At 45.0% G+C, this 22368-nt stretch overlaps 1 protein-coding gene across 2 annotated transcripts in view; it reads left to right on the forward strand.

Annotated features, from left to right (window-relative positions):
• The window catches only part of DNAI1 (dynein axonemal intermediate chain 1), a 161139-nt gene that overhangs the window by 95704 nt on the left and 43067 nt on the right, over positions 1 to 22368 (forward strand). For both annotated transcript variants that reach the window (XM_074570570.1, XM_074570571.1), the window contains 5 exons: positions 4620 to 4709; positions 9363 to 9450; positions 11293 to 11372; positions 17925 to 18073; positions 18960 to 19059. In XM_074570570.1, coding sequence (XP_074426671.1) covers positions 4620 to 4709; positions 9363 to 9450; positions 11293 to 11372; positions 17925 to 18073; positions 18960 to 19059 — 507 coding nt within the window. The remainder of the gene's footprint in view (positions 1 to 4619; positions 4710 to 9362; positions 9451 to 11292; positions 11373 to 17924; positions 18074 to 18959; positions 19060 to 22368) is intronic.

Here is a 22368-nt window from a genome sequence, read left to right on the forward strand (position 1 = left end):
TGATTAAATCCAATAAAGACATGAGCAAATACTATGTTTAGAAAGAAGAATTTAATGCACAGATGCAAAACAGGGGATGACTGGTTAGGCAGCGCGGTGCTAGAAGGGGAGAGTATAGCAGATCACCGTCAATGGTCAGCAATGCAATACTGTTGCACAAAGACATGTGTCATTCTGATTTATTAGCAGGAATATAAGACAGAAGAGGTTGTAACTCCTCTCTGCTAGTGTCTAGGAATGGCCCTGTACCGTGTGTTTGCTGCTGCAGAGGGGGACTGAAGGGGAAGAATGGTTCCTCCTTGGAAAGCAGGAACTGGAAGCAGCGGTTGAAGCAATTGGTTTTGTTGGGTTGGGAAAAAAGTTGAAAGGACACAGCAACGTTTTCTTGCTCATTTGAAGACTGTTATAAAAAGGGAAAAAAACTGTTGTTCTCTGTGTCCACTGGGGAGATGGTAAGGAGTAATTGCCTTGACTTGTGATAAAGGAATTTTCCTATATAAGGCAAATTAAGCACTGACATATCTACAGGGAAGTTGTTGAGTGCCTGTTGTTGCAGACTTGTGAGAACAGCCTATGCATATTGTCACCAATGGTAGCAGTGTGTCTGATCCTGCCTCAGAGAGGAATAGATATAATTTTTGTGTCCCTCCAAACCCTGCCTTGCCATGATGACTTTGCCAAGGACTGTACTGATTGCCAGGTTGGCAATGAAAGGAATTTGTCCCCAGGTCATATTGGCAGGGACTTTCCTTAGCAGCTCAAGGAGTTGTTTGCTTGCTGGAGTCATCTGAGCACCTCACTTGGCCAGTTAGTGAAAGGGTAGCGTGGGGATTTGATGATGCCTTTGTCTTTCCTCTACTCTACCTGTGGCAGACTTTGTTTGGTTTTTTAGGTATTGAATGACCAAAATGCTCTATTTCACTTAGGGCAGGTGTCAGCAGGGACATGGTATACCAATGCTGGCGAAGGGCTCCTTGAAGGACGATTAATAGAAAGAGAAGGAATTGCTCGTCAGTCAATGTGCATGTGTTGCATGTGGCACCCCGCAGTTGAGCTTTGGCAAGCCGAGGGCCAGCCGGGGGGATTTGTGTTTGCAGTAGCAGGTGTCACCTTCCAAGAAAGGCAGGCAAATCCTGCCTCTGGCAGCCTCATGGCTGGGATGATTTTGACCTGTATTTTGTCTGTGTGAGAGACTAACAGCCTCCGTGCCATGAAAACAAGCATTATTTCTTTTGTAGGAATGACATCAGAAACATGGGAATTTCCAAATCAGATTGGATAAATGGTCTCTAATCTCCTGTTGGAGGGAAGCTATTACCAGCTGCCATAGACAGGGATGATAGTGTTCCCTTGCTAGGAATCTGTGGATTATTGCCCTGCTAACCTGCTGTACATAGCAGTGAATGTGCAGGTTCTAATCTTTATTTTTCTATGAACAAACAGGTGATTGAATAGTCTCAACTTCTTTATAAATAAACAGTCTTTAAGGAACAAAAATTAAAAAGCAGTAGGCTCTTCTCACAGTAATGAGTTTCACACATTAATTTTGCACTGCAAAAACAGCCAGGTTAAAGATCACACTGAAAAAATTGCAGCAGATCCTTGATTTTATGACAGGTCCCATCGTGATCTGGCACAGCAAATGACTTACTCCTCTGTGTTTACTTGTCTCCTTTCTGTTGTTTACACACACTTTCATTTCTCGTGTGGTTCTTTACTCTTACTGTAGCATAATTGAACTTTTGCTGTAAATTGTCTCATGTGGCCAAAATCCTCTCTTGATTATCACATGCTTCAGGAAAGAATTAACTCCTTGCCACTACACACACAATTGCCTGGTTCTCTCGTCAAATGCCCCACCTGCACAGCATGGATACCGCTAATGATGGGAGGCTGTGCCACGTTCACAGGCCTCTGGGAGCAGAGAAAAGGCCAGTTCTGAGCAGACGCCCGATTTGATTGCAGTATCATGAAGGCTAATTACTCTAATAAGTGTTCATGGGATTCAGAGATCAGGAGAAAAAAGATCACAAACACTATTAAGATGTCAGAGGTGTTGAAGGAAAATTGAAAGTATTAAGTGCCAACTTCTGTTTTCTGAAATTCAGGCTAACGTCATTGAGAGCTGCTGACAGTCACCTGAGGGCACATCCTGATGCCCCTGTGGGACTGTGTTCAAGCTGTCTACAATATGTACCTAACTCAGGTACTGTTGGTTGCTTTGAATGTAGGAGCAAGAGGCCCCCAAGAAAATCAGCCTACTTGCTTTTGGGGGCTGTTGATTCCACCTGTCTGTGTAACAGATGAAGAGAAGTAGTTGTGACACCTGAGTACCAATAGAAAACTTGACTAGATCTCCATCATGGAGAGGGTATTTGGAGTGGGCAAACCCTGGAGAAAAGCTCGTTGCATGGGGAATGCTGAAAGGAATTCGCTTGGGAAAAAAACCCATGAGCTCATGACAGTGCTTACATTGTTGGTCACCTCCAGACGAGGTTCCTGCAACATGTGTTTGCATAGACATGAGGACTCAGAAGTTGTGTCTGCACAGGTTGATTGGGGTGGACTGCAGATGCTGAACATTCATCCATGTGTCTCCCACTGGTGTGATGGGCTGTCACTTGGCTCTAGCTCGAGTGCAAAATGTCTCCCCTGTACTTGGCAAGAGTGTAGCTGGGAACTCAGCTGCAATAATGAGTGCCTGGACGTAGGCTCTGACAGGGGGCGAGCTGGGACTCTCCCTACAGAGAGAGTCTAGACCAGCTCAGATCCTACTTGTGTGCGTTGTGTCAGCGACCTGGATGGTGGCTGTAGACTTCAGGACAGCTCAGACTCAAATAAAAACATCTTATTGTCAGACAATTCTAGAGCGGCATTTATAAAATTCTGGTTGGAAACATGACCCTTTTTCTGTGCCCAGTATGAGCATGTATTTATAACCAGTTCCCCCTGAACTCTGCGTTTCTCACTTTGAATTAATGCTACTCACTACACCAGCCCCTTTATCTGAAGCAGCTGCTGGTGACCACCATTGTCAGCAGTAGCTTATGATCCCAGGGAGATGTTCCTGGAATAAATATACCCTGCACATTTTGTGCACCATGGCCAGCCTTGGAAATCACTGTTATCCATATGTGCTGTTGAACCTGTCTTTTTATCGCTAGCCATTTTATTCTGGGCCATACTGAATTACGCCATTCCTTTAATGCCAAATAGCAGAAGTGGTTCTAGTTGGAGACTTATGATTTCTCCCGTGCAAGGATGTTCCAAGGTATATGTCACTTGAGACTGTTCAGTTGCATCTTACGGACATGAAACCGGCATTTTGATGTATTCTCAGATGGATTCCTTTTATGTTTTATTTTTTCTTCCTCAGAATAGTGTGTTCTAGGTAGGAAACCTGTTCACCAGAGGATTAATTAATCTTTGGCGAGTCTCTTGCTCCACAGAACTTTATGGTACAAACAATTTTACAAAACAGAATTAACACTGTTTTTCCCAAGGAAGTATCATCACAATACCCAGTCTGTGTAATTAAAGTATTGAGAATGCTGCTTGTTTTCTGAAATAGCTGGTCATAGATAGAGTATTTGGTAAGCTCTAGGATAATCGTGCCCATTTATCACATTTATGGGATGATGTTTAGGGAAATGTATCTGCTGCACTGCTTGGACAGGAACAGATATACCTTTGAAAACCTCAGCAGAACGTGCTGAAGTGCTTGTCCCCATTCTGAACTGACAGATGCCCACAGGAGTGTGTGCTGACAGGCCCAGTGACAAGTCATCCTTTTCCCTTCAGTCTGATTGAATTCCCAGATCTGAAAATTGAGCGTTCTTAATGCTTTTGGTCTAACTGAAATGTCTCTTCTAAACTGTAAGCCATTTATCTGAGTTCTAATCTCTCCTGCTGAGCTGTCACAGTCAAAAGGCAAATCTCCTTACCAGGCAGACAGATGCTCTGAAGGTGTAGGGAGGATTTCAATTTTAATGGAGACATTTTCATCTCTCTGAAACAGAAGTGCCCCAAGGACCCATGTCACACTGCAAGGGCTTGTCTGCACCCCACATAGGGACAGAAAGCTAATTTGAGGTTGTCCAGCTGAAGGGTAGCCATATGGCACTGGACTTGGAGTAATTAGCCAAATGGGAAAGGGTTAGTTTGGGCAGGGTCAGTGATGTACTCGGGTGTCTTGGGGACCTTTCTGCAGCACTGCTGGTGGTGTTTGGAGATATCTTGGGGATCTCTGGGATGGTGTTGTGCTGTAGTGCAGAGTGCTGCATAGCTCAGACACCTCACAAGGCCCATTCTTGATGGCAATACTCCTGTTGCTGCTGGGGGAGATGCCTGTGGGGAGGTGCAGACTCCCCATGGGCTGGGCTCTGCCTGCTCTGCAGCATACCTGCAGGGAAGTGAGCAATGGAAGTGATAGGGGCAAGTCTGAAACTGCCTGTGGAGGTTAAGTGCGTTCATACATGCTGTGCAACAGCATTGCTCCTCTGGGATGGAAACCAGCTGCTTTTCAGCAAGGATTTCAGAAGACCCCACTGAGGGCATGGGACTCTGTCCTGCTAATGCTGAATGCCCTGTGCTGACTGAGACTCTTTTCTTGTTTTAAGGTCAAGTGGCAGAAGGATGACATGGACAACAATTTGAACTTCTTCTCTGTCTCTTCGGATGGGCGGATTGTTTCATGGACTTTAGTTAAGGTAAAAAATAGGTGGCTATTTCTTTTCCCAGCCAAATTATAACCAATTCTCTCCAAAGTTCAATGATGCATTAGTTTTATATTTATTCATAATGAACCAGGTTTGAAAAGAAGTGGCAGCAAAAGAGTGCAGATGCAGTCTCAGCTGCACTCCTGGGGCTCCATGTTCATCCCCGAAATGAGCAGAACCAGCCTACTCCTTGCTCAGGACCTAACCTTCGTCACACCTGCATCTGTAGCACCCAATGGGCCTGAGTACGAGAGATCATTTTCTTGCTTTGCAGCTGAAGAAATTCAAGACGGGTCCTTGCTCTGAAACTTTCCTTGTCCCAGGAGGGTCATTCAGAGACAGAGCAGAATAATCTGCTTTATTCCCTGGCTTCATGACTCTCACCCCCAAAATGCTCCCCTACAGACTGCAATTCAGAATGGAAGAAGGAAGATGCAAATTTCTCCCCTTGTGGCCAAAATAGCACAAAGTAAACGCACATTTTCAGTAGGATGGCAACATGCAATCAGACAGCCAGAGGGTTCCCCCCTGCCATGACATTGCCAGCTCACAGTCAAGACAACCTTTGTTAACTCATTTGCATGCCCTGCCTTTGATCGCTTTTTCTTTTGGAACACATATGTTGATAGAAACTTAAGATTAATGTCCCTAAATGACCCTTAGATTTATGTCTCTGATTCTCAACATGTGTTTTTTCTATCGGCTATTTAATTTTGCATTTCGAAGATTTCAAAATCTTTTACTTAAAAAATAATTGAATAGCTCTTAATATGAGTTTGAAGCAGCTGTCCCATTATTCCCCAGCAAGCAAAGAAATTTCTTTACATCCTTAGGTGCTCGTTTTTTCAAACTGTTATACCAAGCTGCTTAAGTCTTCTCTGTTCTGAAAATTTCAGTCCTTGCTGCCACGGGTGGGGATTCATGTCTAGCATTATATGTAAATCTTAGTCTTATGTTCACTTCAGGAGTGGGAGCCTCTTCTAATAAACACAGTAGGTGCATGCAGATGGCATTGATTATTAAGTTCTTTTTTATAAACTTCCCTAGGTTGATACATGCTGCTGTAGATAAAAAAATCCCTCCTGCAAGTGTGTCCCAAGTCCGTCTCCCACAATAGCTCTCAGAGCTCCCTAGAAAGGGACAAGCTAACATTGTCCCAGCACTCACCTCATGTTTTATCCCCTGTATAGAAATGGCCAAAAGACTTATGTTGAAGTGGGTAATACACACCTGCAGCTAAACACATCCAGTTGAGGTGACTGGGCAGGTTACACCTATCAGCTAGCCCCAGTAACCGAGTGTGCTCATCCTGCTCCACTTATGAGGCAAGAAACACTGGGTTAAGCCTCTTACTTCAGAGAAATGATGCAACTGGGACAACCTAAGAATCTGCAGATGGACTCTGAAGGCAGCTCACCTGGTAGAGGGTCTTTTGCAACATTTCAGTGATTCATCTGTGCTTAACTGTGTTCCCACATCATAAGCTGTTGAGGTTTTTTTGTCCCTTGAGCACATAGATATATCTACTTAAGCATCCTTGGTGTGACTTCTAAGACCTGCATCTGCTTAGCAGAATTTTATTTCTACTTATTCCTTGCATTCCTCTTATAAACTTGGCCACACCCATGTGAAAAGCACCATTTTAAGATTTTTTTTCAGGTGAAGTTACCTCTGAAATTGCCAGAGCTAGTATGTACTTAGCAGGCAGGGGTGGAAAACAGCAGTTTTAGGTGCTGTCTAGTTTCTTTCTTTGGAGGGAGATTCAACAGGAAAAGCAAGAAACAGAATGAAAAGGGCATTTTGTTACAATTTGAGGGTTTGTACCCAGCAAAGAGAAATGGGAAATCTGCTTGAATTCCAGTTTTACAAAAGAGCTATCTCTGGGTTTTATTTAGAATAAAGTTGAAGAGACTCCAGAGGTCTCCTATTCTGCAAATCCGTAGTGCAAATAGGGAATAAATGAAAGAAAGCTTCGTTAATCTTTTTGACAGGACTATCCAGAAGTAAAGCTTCTTCAAATACTGATAGTTGTTTGACACTTCCACAGCTGAGAGCAGAAAGTGAATAAATTCATTCTTATTTTCAGCTGGATATTTGGCAAGCCACACTCAAAATTTGGATAGAAGAGTTGTCAAATATTAGCTCGGGACAGTTGATCTGCCTTGACTGTGGTGGCTGTCTCTGTTAGAAATGGGCACAGTCACTTTGAACAAACTTCATGAGACAGCACATGAACTGTGTGTGCTTAGGCCATCATCTTGGCTTGGTTTTGGGCCATCATGAAGGTGTAAAATGATGAGGAAGGATGTAAGACTTGTGCAGCTGGATGACTCTGACACCTTGGGCATACACATTGCCTATCAAAAAGGAGAGCTGTCAGGGCCACATCAAGGAATCAGTTGGCACTGCTTCTCTCCTTCACTGGTCTGAAGGAGGCCCAGGTTTGATTAGCAGTCATGCTTCCTATGTGACCTAGAGCTAAATTACTGAACAGCTCTGGGCCTCCTTCATTGCTTGAGGGTAATAACAACTAAAGGGAAACAGGCAGCTGGAAGGCCTAATCCACTAATGCTTACAAAGTGCTTTACAATTGTTAGGCAGAAGCAACATATTATTGTTCAGTATTCCTGGAAGGCCAAACAGTCGACAGTCTGTTTACCCAGAGGAATACGCGAATGGCTCTGGCGACAAACAGCCTCAGGAACAGATGCATTTTCCAGACTGCAAAGCTGGGTACAAAATAAAAGCAACACAACAGGGAAGTCTGCACTAGTAAGATCCTTTGTGAAGGCAAGAGGCTACAGAAGCTGCCCACAGAGGCCAGGTGGACGTGCTGGGAGGCGTCTTCAGAGAAAAGCTGCAGAAAGGTGTTTACCTTCTTAGATGGATCATCTCATGTGGTTTCCCTTTCTACTTTAACAAAGAGTAAGTGTGCTAGCACATCTATGGGCCTGCCCAGATCACATGTCTGACCTCTGCTAGACACACTGGGTATATAAACATAATCAGCTGTGGGCAGCTCCAAAGCTGCTCTTCAGACCACACTCATGTGGCCACCAGCCATGGCTTGGACACGGTGGATGCTCTCTGGAGAGCAGGCAGACCTGGGAGCCTGCTCAACATGTGCTGACTGCACTCCCAGCAGCCCATCAGCACTCCTGTTTGGGTGGGCAGTGAGAGGCACACGGAGTATGCTCTGTTCCAGGGTGCTCTGGGCACTGCCCTGTCCAATTCTTGCACACGTACACCAGCATATACGGCCCCTTTCTTAGCATCACTCCTGCCTCTACCCACTGAATCTGACTTGATATAACCCACATGCTGCAAGAAGAGTCACTAACAGAAGGTAGGACTGCAGGCTGCGGTAGCCTGTCCTGATTTGTGCTGCTCTCTCAGAGAACAGTAACTGCCATCAATAGGCCAGGGCACGTGGGCATGCGGCAGTGCAAATGAGTGAAAAGGCAGTACATCATTTTATAGCTTTTGATCTTTCTTGATCCTTCTGTAAATTTGTACCCCCAAAATATGATAAAAATGTCTTACAGAACACTGTCTCCCCTGAACTGCAGTATTGAACAGATGCTCACAAGGTCTTCTCCTGCCTTCCCTAAAACACAGTTCCCTGGGATTGACTTTGCCAGGCAGAATCTTTTTCCACCTGAGTCCTGCTGTGGGCTTAGGGAAGCTCCAACTAAAGCTTGATTCACTGAGCTAAGAAGTTATGTTTTGTTCTCACAGTGCTCCAGTGGGAAATCTGCAGATTCATGAAAACATCCAGTCCTCAACCCACACTGCTCACTAATTTAATCTTTAGTTCTTTGTTCTTTTTATCAGCCCCAGGGTATTCTTATATTCACAACCAACTCCATTCTGCAGTGGTATTTTAATCCCCAAAGCTAGTCTAAGAACAGATCTTTGCCCTCTCTTCGTTTCCTATACTCACCCACATTGTGTCTATTTTCATCTGTCTTCTGTCTCCCAGCCCAACTGTAAACTCTTTGGGACACAGTCTTTTTGCCCTGTGTTCATACGACACTTTGAACAGCAATGTTGTGGCCTTCAATGAGAGCTCTTTAGAGCTCTGCTGATAACAGCAACATTGGGCACTTTTCCCTTGGGGAGCTGCTTGCTAGATGTTGTTGTTATTTCAACCTCAGAGCCCGTGAGGTTGTGAGCATTGGGATCTGAGGCTGCTCTGGGGATGATAGGAAGATGATAAGAAGCAAAAACTGGCAAGGTGGTAAGTTACTATTCATTAGTGTGGGTTTTAGTTAGCTCTATAATAATGTACAATACCCATCTTAAACCACGCAGGGTGATTTCACTTAACACAATGATTTAAGCTGACAGTGTCAACCTCCACTCAAAATTGTTGCCCCAAAACCCAAAGCTTTCCAGGTCAGTGGCATGTGTCTGGGTGATGTACTAGTGGCTCTCAGTTCCAGTGCACCAAAGCATCAGTTTCCTGGGGGTTTTATGTAAAACAGCATGTTAGCAAGTTGCCAATTGTGAGCATGAAACGTTAAGCAACTTTTGGACAGCTTTTTAAAATTCCTCCATAAAATTTGCCATTTCAAAGTACTGAATGTCTCTGTATTGTTGCCGTAAAGCCTGTTATTCATGTGGAATCTCCTCTGCCTGCAGAATGAGCTGGTTCATACAGATGTCATCAAGCTGTCAGTAGAGGGAACAACGATGCAGGGGCCAGAGGGGCTGCAGCTGCAAACGCTTGGTAGGAGCCCAAGTCCTTGCCATGCTGATTAATTACTGACACAAAGCCTCTAATCAGTCATTCTGGGGAATTAAATTGGTAGTGCGATGTTGAGATGGAAAGGAGCTAAAGAAGGGTTACGCCTCCTTGCTTTCATCATGTAGTAGGGCAAAGTCTGTCTGGAGCAACGGCCACTAATTGGGTCCAGTTTTGCTGGTTACATCTTGCCTTTACGTGCAGAAAAACATGAATATTAATTAAAAAAAAATGTCCATTTTACTGGGTTATCCCAATGCAGACAAGGCACAGGCGTAAACCGTATTTGTCAAATACTAAGTCAGTTTTGTTCTTCCTACCAGACATTGATCTGGACTGCCCAAATCAAGATGAAAAGCAACCTTTGCCCTTTCCTGGGTGCTCAGCCTGTCCAGCCAGTGATGGGATGTGCCTCATTGGGTTTTGGGTCTCTAAAAGTACAGCATCTATTCTGAGTTATGTTAGGCTCCTTCCACACAAGGTGGAAACAGTGCAGTTCTTCTAGGCTGAATCCCCTCATCCTGACCATCCTGTGTTTGAAATAGGATGGGATGAGTAAACTCAGGAGATCCTGGATTACAGAAAGAGTCTTGAGGAATCCCCTAATCATCCTGCTGCACCTGCTTTTTGCTGTGAAGTGGCTTGGGTTTGGAGAAGGCACTTGCTCTGCAGTTAAAGATTGCTGTGTTTCTAGGCTAGTAACTGCGGAACAATTTGTTTGTGAGAAGGTTTGCATTGCCATATAGGTTGCAAGAGACTAGCTAAAGCAGCACACTGCAGAACTCCCAGGGGCCTTGGGATTATTTGTTAGTGTTACTGGGAAATGGATTTTCAAAGGCTTGTCTTGAATATTTAACAATCTATTTAAATGCTAAAAATGCAGACAGTATTACAGGGTTGAAATGACCTTAGCAATTCCTTTGAGGACTACATTTTGTTAACGTTTAAGACATAACATTTAAGACAGCTGCCTTTGCAGAAAGTTCTCTGTAACTATGCGCTTCTGAGCTTGTCTGCTTGTTCCTGTTTCTGTCTGATTGCCTTGGGTGTCCTTGATGGTCAACAGCCCCAGGTTGCTCTGGCACTCATCAGACATCCCATCTTTTGCTCAAGAACCCTGCTGAAGTTTTCTTTCACCACCGTGTGAATTGGCTTTCTTGGATGACGTTGCATCTGCCTCAGGAGCAGAAGCCACAAAATTTCAGGGAGTCACATCCTGTTGTGGTTGACACCTGTTATAAACACAGTTCACAATGTTGCTCAATTCATGGCTTTTGAAGTTAAGGGGATCCTTCTGTGCCTGGCAGAAGATTTCTTCCGAAATCACATCCTTCGCTATTGGCTTTACTGATGAGAGCCTGCTAAATGGCTTCTGAGCTAAGGATGAAAAGGGCACAGGGAGGTATGATGTGGTGGGCTCTTTTGTCCATGGGAAACCATTTATATTTTTGTGAATGCTAAACAAACAGAAAAGATCTGTTCTTCCCCAATAGGAGGTAGGCCTGGTCCTCACAATTCTTACATTTACACCAGGCATTTTAAATTCTTACCAAAGTGAATCCCAGACCAATCTGTTCTACCAGTTCCCTTCCAGTTCTTCCAGTTCCCTTTCCCCTTTCTCTGAGTTGGCTTTTCAAATGGCAAGTCCTGGGGACAGGCACAGCTTGGAAAGGATTTGTAGAAGGGGTGTCTCTAATTTCTTTTGGGAGCTTCTGGCTAATAAATTGCTTCTGAAAATGCTGGTAGTGTGTGTGTACCATAGGCAGGGAGCGTGTGCTGGCCGGATGAACCAATTGCCTGTCTGACGGACCTTTTTTATGTTAACAGGCTGCGGGACATCGTTTGATTTTCACAAAAAGATAGACTATTTGTTTCTTGTTGGTACTGAAGAGGGAAAGATCTATAAGGTAAGAATGGTTCCTTTGTCCCTTGTTTTACATCCCCTGACCTGTGCTTGTCTTTCAGGTTCATCATCTTAACTGTTTGCTCAGGCAGTAACAAAGTACAACTTCAGAGCCTGGTCCTGCCCCTGCATCCCTGCGGTGAGCCTGAGACCAGCACAGAGCCACAGAGGGTCGCAGGGAGCGACCCAATTAAGACCTTTTTTTGCAGAAATGTTTCTCATGCAAACTGCATCCCAGAATGCTTTGCAGATTGCAGCTGTGCATGTGAGGTGCTGACTATGATCAGAGCAGAAGTTAAAAGGCATTGATCCTCTGTCCTCATGACTATGGGAAAATGGCAGGAAAAATCTCGTCCCTTTTCCTTTTTAGACCTGTTATCCCGTGAGCAGTGAGGCTAATGAAGCCTTGTTTCCTATAGATTGGTGTCCCACAGCCTTTCCCTTCCACAGTTACATCCCATATGCTTTCCCCAGTTCCACTACCCTCCTTGCCCTCCTATCTCCAGTTCCTCACTATCTACTGTAATCCTTCCTCCTTCTGATCACCTGCTTGCAGTCACCAGCTGAGTGATCCCACCTCCATGCCATAAACCTTGATTTCTGCAGACAGTGCTGACTACCTCCCCTCCAGTGCCCTCCTGCAGCCTGACGACTTGATGCCCAGCACCACCTGGTGTGGTGAGGGCAGCAGCCAAGCTTTGCTTGCCCTTCCCGGGGTGGGGGCACTGCCCAGATGTTTTAGTCTACGGCTATCCCTTTTTGTAGTATGTGTAAGACCTTAATATTGCCAAGTCCTGTGTACAGCTAGCTTTGTCTGAAATTGCCAGTGAGGTCAAAAGTTGTTTGGGAGAAGAGACAAGCAGACAGCAGGACACTGATGCTGTGTTTTCTTAGGAAATCAAGCTAAAAATATGAAGTTTTGAGCTCTGCTATATTTAATCATGAATATAAAGCCAGTACTTACTCATATAACTTTTGTTTGCACAGCATTCCTCCGAGCTGGCTTTGGGGCTTTGCTAATATTGTAGCCACAGCCCTCCAGTGTAGGGGGTGGACCATCAGCAGAAGGCTTATACGCAGAGCAGATCCATCCAGCCATCCCTAGAGGATGCTGTAAGCTCCTTCCCCATGTCCTGCCTGCAAAAGAGAAACAAAACAGATAAAAAGAACCCAAAGGAAATCACATTTTGAAATCAATATCAATCATTTAGGCAAGGTAGACTTAACAAATATGTATCCCTTCCAGAGGGATGATGCTGATTGAAATCTCTCCCTCAGCCAGGAAGTATCTAGGGAGGATTTCTGAGTAGGGCTCCCTTGCATTGGACAAGACAGGTGCAGAAGGGAGGTGGGAGAAGTTGGGGGGGCTGGGCTGATGGGTGATGAGCAGTGAGGTAGGTGCAATGGCTTTTTGTTGATGCTTTCAGTATACAAAGCATCTGTTCAGTCATGGGCTGATGTTGTGAGTTGGTTGGTCACTCATGGAAGTTGGTACCCTGGGTATTGTACTGCAAGTTGTTTGGGTACAGTTGTGTCTAGCTGATCAAAAGACAGTGATTCCTTAATCACATATTTTAACTTCCTCTGTGCTTAGGTGAGTGATGGATGCCAGTGAGTATGACAGTGGATGTCAATGTTTGGTAGGTGCCGTCAGTTACCCTTCAGAAGAAATGTTCAGGCTGATGTCCTGACTGAGTTACATAGCAAAGAAAATCCATCGCAGAGGAGCAGTGGATAGGAACAGAATTTGGCAGCGTTTGCATTGACAAAGCTGTAGGTGTTCCTGCCTTGGATGATCTTCAGTGAAACTAGAACTAGGATGGAGTTTTAAAATAAGAAGTGATCCCAGCCATCAAGCCATGCAGATATGTTAACCACTTCTTGGGTGGACAAATCCAGAGAGACACCGTTATACAGAATCTTCTCTTTTATTTGTGCTAAGGCTGATTTTGGGGTTACTGGTAAGCAACAAAACATTCCTGCATTTGTGAGCCTTAGTGAAAAGTGTGACCACACTCACATTGTGCAACCTTGCCCTTTAAAGCTCAGGTGTTCCCATGAACAGGAAGCTGCAATCTTCCAACAGATTGTATGGGCTAACACAGGGAAGAGAAATCTTTGGTTTAGCACAAGCAGGCCTCCACAGTATCCACAAAAACAGAGGGAAGAGTGCTTGCACCCTTAGTGTCCCCCGAGAGCTTGCTACAAGCAGTTTCAAAAGTTTTGGGGTCAACTGCTGCTCCAAACATTTCTGAAGGACTACAACGCACCTTCAACACACCCTATATGGAAACACTGCACGTTGGAACCCATTACTACCTGTGGACTGCCTCCCAGAGCCTTGCTCCTCTCGGATGCTGAGGACAGGGACATTCCCACTGCTGTTCGGGCAGCTCTGGGGTCCTAGGGCTGCACTGAGCAGGAGGGAGCTGCTCGCATCTCTGTGCCCTTGCCACTGCACGTGGAGTGAGAGGGACAGACTCCTTACATGCTGTATGAGTCAGGGATCAAACATGGGCTGCTCTCCTCATGGGACGAATTTTAGATTATTTATTAAATACATTGAAAAGTGAATTTCAGAGAGGTGCTTTTTCAGAGACCAGGCATGCCCACAAATAGCATGATAATATGTTAATTCTCTAGCTGCAGAACAATTACGGTGAATTTTTTTAAATGGCTTAGTTAATAGTGTTTCTGAAGCCAAGAAATCATTATCTTAATTACACACGGACCTATCTATTGCCCTTTATCGTAAAGGACAAACTGTTTCTGCATTAATATGATTCTGTAACGCAAAACTGCCTCTTTGCATATCTTATTTGCTGTTTAGGAATTGTTCAGCTTTGGTATCAAAAAGTATGGTCTCTGAGATTCATATTGAAACATTATTCTGGCTTCAACTCTTTGGTCAGAATTACATCTGAATAAACAGGGCTTCAACAGAAAAATTGTGATGAGATTTGAACATATTCATGTAAGAGAGGGGTTTGATTCAGTCTTAGGCAGTTTCCTTGAGAGTGTAACAAATGAATATAATAAAACTCAGTGCAAGACTGCATAGAAGGAAAAGGTGATTCTAATTTTAAACAAAACTGATTTCACTCATACTCATTCTTTCATACTAAGCACCAGGACATTTGTATTTGTATGATCAGGGCAGAATTTCTTGTGGTTATACAGATGACAAAGGATGCTGGAGGTTGAGTCCTTATCACATCTCTTGGGTTTTCCTTAAATGATGATGACAAACTGGTTTCTGGACAGGCTCTGGCTTCCTGTGACCCTTTAGTAGTGGAGAGATTGTTTTCCACAGTGTCCAGTCCTGCTGTGTCTTGCTGTGTCAGTTGTTTTCCTTGTCTGGATATTTTATGGCTTGAGTTCTGTTCCTCATCTTCTTGCCACCTTATCTTTGGGGCTTCTATTTGTTTCATCTGGTTATCTTGTCACTTGACTGACTGCATTTGCCACCAATTAACACAGCTTCTTTCTTTTACTTTTTTCTGTTGCTTCTCCTGATGCATTCACATGCCTCTGTTTCTATTTGTAAGCCTTTCTACAAATCTTAGCACTTCTGTTACAGTTCTCTACAAGAAGGCACTGAGCAAAAACCAAGGAGACCCTCTGGTGTTGATGGTAACAGCTGTCCACAGCAACATGGGACACATTTGTGTCAGTAGTTTCTGAAGAGCAGCTGGGTGTCCTGATCTGCCAGGGCGTACCAGCGTTGGGCAGTACTCTTCCTGTCTCTAGATGCAAACCTCCTTTGAAAAAGATTATTCTTTTTTTTTATTTCTGTACTGCCTAGAGTCACAATGTTTCTGTTAGTGAACTAAAGAAACCCTCTACATTTTAAGGACACTAATAACCATCTATTCCCCATGGATGCGGAGGAGTTTTGTGTCAGGCTAACGTCTAGCATAAACTGAAGTGCTGTTAATGAAGGTTATTTGTAAGTTTTGTGTCCTTGGAGTTCTCCTTTCCTCCCAGTATTCCTCCCCTGTATTTTGTAGCCCTGTCACCCGTCATCTTTGTACTGGTTTCCTGTATTGCCATAGACGCATTCTTGCTTTCCTGTCTCATCATAAAAATACCATTTACTATTCAGATGTATCTACCACCATTTAAATAGGAGAAAAACACTCTCAGCAAATTGGAGCAGTGCTCTAGAAGATCAGACAGGCTGCACAAATTCCTGCTCCCTGAATCTACTCATCCTCTTCAAAGCTGTCTTGTCAGGAGTTAGGCATCACATTTTCCAGTGGTTTTGTTTTCATCCTGACATGTGTCTAATAACTGTAGGGTTTTTAAAGTGAATAGTAGGGGAAGACTTTGCCAGCAGTTCTAGTTAGCTCAGAAACTCTTTTATTTGTTAAAGTCATACTACTTTCTGAGTTTTTCTGAAGTTTCTGGTGTTTCTTCAAAATGCATCTTGTGGAGAACATGGCCGTGTCTTGCTCATCAGAGATGATACCAAAGGTTGGGGTGATCATGGTGTGCGACTGGCAGGCACTTCGAGAGCACTGTGTATGGCTTTAGGCTACAGCAGGCATGCAGGGTTCATTTCTCACAAGGGACACAGCTGGATATCTGACCTACAGAGCCCTATTTACTGCTGATTTCATAGGAATACCATAGATCCCTTTCACTGCCAGACTTGCAGACTGCAAAGCCAGCGTGGTGGATCAGCACATCCCAGAGCATGACGGGCCTCCCATACCAGTGCCTAGAGAGCTGCACTGATTAAGGGCTCAGCCCCAACAAGGCTTTAGAAACAGAGTGCTAAGCATTCCAGTTCTGTTGTATGCAGACAAATCTGGTTAGGATCTCATTCTTCAAAGTCGTCAGGTATTAGGGACCTTCAGTCCACATACTTGGAAGGACAGATGGATAAAGCAGCTTCTCTCTTGTGTTAATTACTTGTGACCCATTCTGTCTCTTCTCAGCAAAGTGACTTTCAAAACAAGCCAACTACCAATTTTCCTGGTGGCTGAACATTAAGAATTATGAAGTAAAGTTATGAAACATGCCACATAAGGAGATTTCAGTCCCATAATTACACACAGGGACAGTAACTCAGAGACTGAGTATGCACCAAACTATTAGCAAGCTATAGACACTGTCAGTAAATCTCAGTGGGACACCAGCCACTTTCTTGTTTCTGTTTCCTACCACAGCAAGCCTCCCAGGGATGCAGGAGCTGCTGCTGTGTGAATAGTTTAGCACCCTCAATCCAGTACCTGCCCCAGTGCACAAGGGCATGAGAAGAAAAGAGGTCTGACTACCTAGACAGTGAGCGTCATGTGTAATAAACAGTTAAGCCTTATGATTAGCTAGAGCTTCGGTTTGCAAGAATTAAAGTCATGTAACACTGCAGAAATCCTGCTGCTTGGGCAGATGATGTGCTGTTGCATTCTTAGGGAGTAATGAAAGGTGCTGAAAAGTCCTTGTAGTGACTACCGAGGCAGATTGACAGAAAATCCTGAAACTGACCCCAACCTGCTGTGTGGATAAAGCTTCTTTGTGACAACACAACCAAGAGGACATTGCTTGTGAGATGAGGTCCTTGTTGTGAACGAAGGAAGCCTCCAGTCCCACCAGAGGGGAGGAGGTTTGGGGAGGATAACCTCATTTTCCTGTGTGCACAGAACTGACAGGGTCTGGATCGAGTCACGTGTTCTGCTCGTGCAGACAAGTGGATTGTGATTTCTGCCCCGCTTCAAGAGCTCACACACCAAGTGACTTTTCCAAGGCTCCCAAATGTCCTCCGGCTCTTGCACTCATCCTACATTTTGCCATTCAGCAGCACCTGCAGCTGTGATGCTGCTGACCAAACCCTTGCCTGTAGGTGCAGGGTTTGCCCATTGTGCATGCTGCTGTTGCCTGGGGTGCAGGCTGGCCCACCTGCCCATTGGGGACGTGCCTGAGTGCTGGCCAGCCTCTTGTGGTTCTCACACCTCTCCAGAAAGTCAGGAGTGTCACAAGAGAAAGAGCTGCAAAGCTTTGTGAAAGGCAGGCTCTCAGAGCAGGCAGTTGCAGGGTGATGGCAGGGAAGCGACTTTCACCATGTTCCCAAAATGGTTAGAACCAAAGGGTCGGATAGGTCATTCTTGTGCTGAGAGCACTGTTACTGGAGGGTTTACTTGTAACACTTCAAATGTGCGCTGTGCTGTGTGCTCCTGAGCAACACAAGAGCTGTTTTCCCCTGCCTTCCCCGACAGCATTTTACAGAGGCACAGCAGGAGCCTGGGCTGGCAGGAAGGCAATGGAGTGGAGAATGGGCTCTGGGGCCTAGCGCTGGCTTTAAATCCAACCAGACAGCTTCAATTCCTACCTCTGTGTATTGCAGAGGGGACCTCGGTGTTGCCTGCAAGTGGGGTGAAACAGCATGTGCTAAATTGTTTAGTTTCTGTAGCATCTCTGGGTACCAGCCACCTCTTCCCAGGCAGCCCAGAAGAGCCTGGGAGGCTGTACAAGTATTCAGAGGCATCTTTCTGCAGGAATATGAACTTGAGAAGAAGGTCTAGCTCTGATTACTGACTAGTTCTTTCCATTGCAGTGTTCAAAATGCTATTCAAGCCAGTTTCTGGATGTGTTTGAGGCCCATCACATGGCTGTGGACTCAGTCAGCTGGAATCCCTACCACTTGAAAGTCTTCATTTCCTGCAGCTCTGACTGGACAGTCAAGATCTGGGATCACACCATAAAGTAAGTCATGCTGGGTCTTGGCATGGATGGGGAGGTCCAGCCTGACATGCCAGCTGCACACGTGGACTCTGCTCATACCCCAGTCTCAGTTTCCCTCTTAGGTGTTGGTATTGCTAATTGCTCTCTTGTCTCTTTTTTGGGGGCCGATGACTCAGATTTGTATTCCCCAGGTATGAGGTATAAGATTTAGCATCGGCTGCCACAGGAACTTGCCAAACAGTGCAGCTCAGCACAGAGCCTGACTGCTTTGCTTTGGACCTGGCTTTCTTCAGGCAGGACCTACTGTGGCAGGGTTATTCTTCTGGAGCAATGCTACAGAGAAATGTCAGGGACTTGCTTATGGCCTCAAGGGGCCAGATACCTCCTCAGAGCCAGAGAGGCAAAAAAAAAATTGGAATATTTAAAAATACATAATGAAGTTCAGGATTAGTGGTTGAGGAATGTCTGGTTTCAATCAGGAAATTGATTTTGTTGTAAATCAGTCAGAGTCAAATATTTCCTGTTGCCAATACTGCTCTAATATCCAATGTTGTTGTCAGAAGTCCAGAGGCCAAAAATCCCTTTTTCCCATATGATGATTAACCAGAGATTATTAACCATCTTGCCATGCGTGTTGAGCGGAAGCTTTCAAAATGTTTTCAGAAAGAAAGAAACATGCTACCTTTCTTCTCAATGCAGCAGGACCAATCCCAACCCATTTGAGTTGATGCCTAGCTTTGATTTGCCTTTGGCTCAGACCCTGGCTGGTATCTGACATAGAGAAATACCCCATCTCCCACTTCTGCAGCTGGTCTGGAGCAACACAGGCTGCATCATCAAAGCTCGATGTTTCACTTCCAGAGCAGTACGTTTAAATGAGTATTTCTCCCTGCGTCTTTTTTTACAGGACTCCGATGTTTATTTATGACCTGAATTCTGCTGTAGCGGATGTTGCATGGTCCCCTTACTCCTCCACGGTCTTTGCTGCAGTCACCACTGATGGCAAGGTGAGAGGCTGGGAGCAACACTGCTCTGATTTGAGCCGAAAGAAAGTCAAGGGAGATTAGGGTTGAGCATGGGGACGGGTCATCCCAATTCTGGCCAAGCATGTCAGGGAGCTGCAAATCCCCCACTGGCAGGAATCCACCATGGTGACAAGTTGAGTTGGCTGCAGCTTGCTTGAGCTGCATGCCTCAGGATGGCAGGGTCATTTTGGTAGTTCAAGGCCCTAAAACTATTAATTCCTTTTTGCTCGGTCTGATTACAGAGGACACAGAAGTCACAAAGCAACAGAGATGAGGAAACCTTACTCATTCTCCCCCTAAGGTCTACTACAACCCTATGAGCGACAGGGCCAGAAATCTTTCAGTTACAGCGCAATTATGCAAATAGCTGATGTTAAGTCACAAATCAGAGGGCTTTTAGCAGATGCTGAGGGTCAGCTGCACATCTCACTGCAGCCTTGACAAACCCACCAGGAATGCATGTGGGCCCTATCCTCTAAGCACAGGTGCTTTTGGGGGGCCACCCCCCCACACCTTAACCTCTAGCATAAGCAAGCCAAACCTCCCTGCAGTCCTAGTTTGCTTCTCTTGCTCCAGGGATGAAGGTACTCAGAGGACAGAGAGGAAAGCACAGGTTTTTTTCCTATGCATTCCTGCCCTCGGCATGTATATCTCTGGGCATGAGTTGCTCATTTCTTCTCAGTGCTGCTCCTGCTTCGTTAAGGTAGGTGTTGCAAATGCATGCAAGTTCCTGCTTGCTCTCGTGTTGACCACATCAGTGCAGGTGTGCAGCTTGCACGTGCCAGGAGAAAAACACTTAACACGCTCTATGTGAAATCAGCTTATTAACCAGTGCACCTCTGGGGATGGAGAGATGACACTCCAGATCAGAGCACCCCTTGTACAAGCTGACATCAGGACATTGGTTCTGAACCTCCAAGATATAAAGAAGCAATAAAATAAAGTGGTTATATACTTATATTGATATTAAAAAATCAATTATAGTAATATGCCCAGGGTCAGCCAATAGAACTTTGTTCCAATTAAATAAAATCAACATTTTCCCACTGTGTGAGGCCGTCTCCAAGAGTAATGATGTGGTAATGAAATACTTAGACCGGTCCTAATATTGAGATGATGGCAGTTATATTTTTGCCCCTAGCCATCCATCCTAGTACCTCAGGTGGTTAATTTGGGCCTGGCGAGTAGCTAGGGCACATAGCTATCCGTCAACACTGGTTTTGTACTGTAAGGCCACATTGCTCTGTCACCATGGGCTGTATGTTTTGCGGGTATAAATTGGAAAGTCTGTGCAGTTTGGCCGAATTACTCCAGCAAAAAGATGGCCTTTATATATCTCTATCATTGAATTGATGCCTTGGCAACTTTATTGCAGTTTAACCTTTATGTTATAGCAAAAAATTCATTTTACTGATACACTGGCTCAGGCTGTGAATTTGTCTCTCCCAACCTAAGCAATACAAATCTCTTCACGGGGACAGCTGGTCTCCCTGGGAAGCTCAGGATGCCACAGGCTGCAGAAAGCAATGTTGGTGCTCTTCCCTTGCAGGCAGGGTCAGGATTGGGCCCTTTGTTCATGGATCTGCTTCTCCCCATTCTCCCATATACCGAACGAAGGACCTGCATGGATGAAATGAATGCATTCAGTGCTAAACATCCCCTGACTTGTTTTCCACAAGTGAAGTTGTGTATGTGCCCCCAAACCTGGCAAGGGTGCTGGTGACATTCACAGCTTCAATGGAGTGCTGGGGTGAGCGGTGCCTAGAACTGCGAGTACCCCACCTGTGTCCTGGCACCTAACTGAGGGTAAGAGGATGGAGATATCTGCAGGCACCGATACTTCCTGTGCAGCATGACCAGATAGAGTGTAAACACTGGCCATACTTGGATTTCTTATTCATGTGGTGAAGTTTCTGCAGCGACAGCTCATCTCTAGGGAGGCTTCTCACTCTAGGGAGTGCTGCTTACTTGGGCCAGGTCCTTTGTCAGACCCTCTCCTGCTGTAGAGAAGCTCCTATGGACTTGGCAAGAGTTTGTGCAGTGGGATCTTTCCATCCCACCCCTAGCTTGTCCTAGACGCTGCTGTGGTGACTCTAGTTGTGTTGTTGCAGAGTCATATTAGCTGCAACATCCATGGGCCTGGAGTTCATACGAGGCTCTGGATAAGACAGAAGACTATCTGACTTGGCAGCACTGCACCCAGGGTATCTCACCTTGGCTATCCTACCTTGGATCTAGGATCTAGTTCTGCTTTGTGCCTTTAATCCCAGTCTCCGAGAAGGGTGGCCATTAGCCAGGAGCAGCCTGGAATTGCGCTGCCTAGCAGGAAAGGTCCAGGCAAGAGCTGCCTTCCCGTTGAAGTAGGCTGTCCGGGACTGATGCTGGTAGAAATCCTGGGCCTTTGTGTTAACCACTAGCCATGATGATTGCAGCAGGGTGTGTCTGAGACATAGTTTAGTTTCTATTTTGAACAGAACCTTCTAGATCTGCAGTGGAAGTGGAATAAATAGCTGTTTACAGCCTTCTCGTTCCTAAACATATTACACTTTGTAGCAGAGCGCTCTTCTTGGGAATAACTCAGCGCCTTGCAAAGGGCAGTCTCCATTAATGCTGGGAAAAAATCTACATTAAGAAGATACAGAAAACTACAGGACATCAGCCAGAAAATAAAACATTAAAGGCCTCCTGTTCGTAAACAGCCTCTAGCTTTGCATCCACACATAATTATGCCTGCAAAACTTGAAGGTTGCCTGGAGGTGATTTTAAAATCAGGCCCTAATTGCAGTCTTAAAGGGATACCTGTTGTATTTTGAAAAGCACATTTCCTTATTCAAGCTGATGCTATGGGTCCAAAATGTGTGTATCAGACCCCTAACTCCTAAAACTGCCTTGGAATTTGGGGCGTTTTGGAATCTAAGAATCTCTCAATCCCTGTGAATCCAGGAGGTGGGGATTTAAGAAAAGCTGTAAATATCAGGGGTATTATGATAAAATGTGTATGTTGGAAGCTGGGCATCTGCTTCAGACAGCACCACCTCTTCATAAATAGCCTGAGTGTGCATGTTCTGCTGCTGGTGCAGTGGATACTAACTGCTACTATTGCTCTTTATCATGATCTGGGTAATTTCCTTAGTCTCCTGCTCTGCCTGATGGCCATTTTATTTCAGAAGGAGCATAACTGATTTGCAATGAAAATTGAAACAAAATAAAATGATCACTGAGACATGCACATCCATGCCAACAGCGCCTGGAAAAAACCTCCCAATTCTATAACTAGATGCCTAAATAAGT

Source organism: Larus michahellis, chromosome Z (genome assembly GCF_964199755.1).
Source record: "Larus michahellis chromosome Z, bLarMic1.1, whole genome shotgun sequence".
Taxonomy (NCBI): domain Eukaryota; kingdom Metazoa; phylum Chordata; class Aves; order Charadriiformes; family Laridae; genus Larus; species Larus michahellis.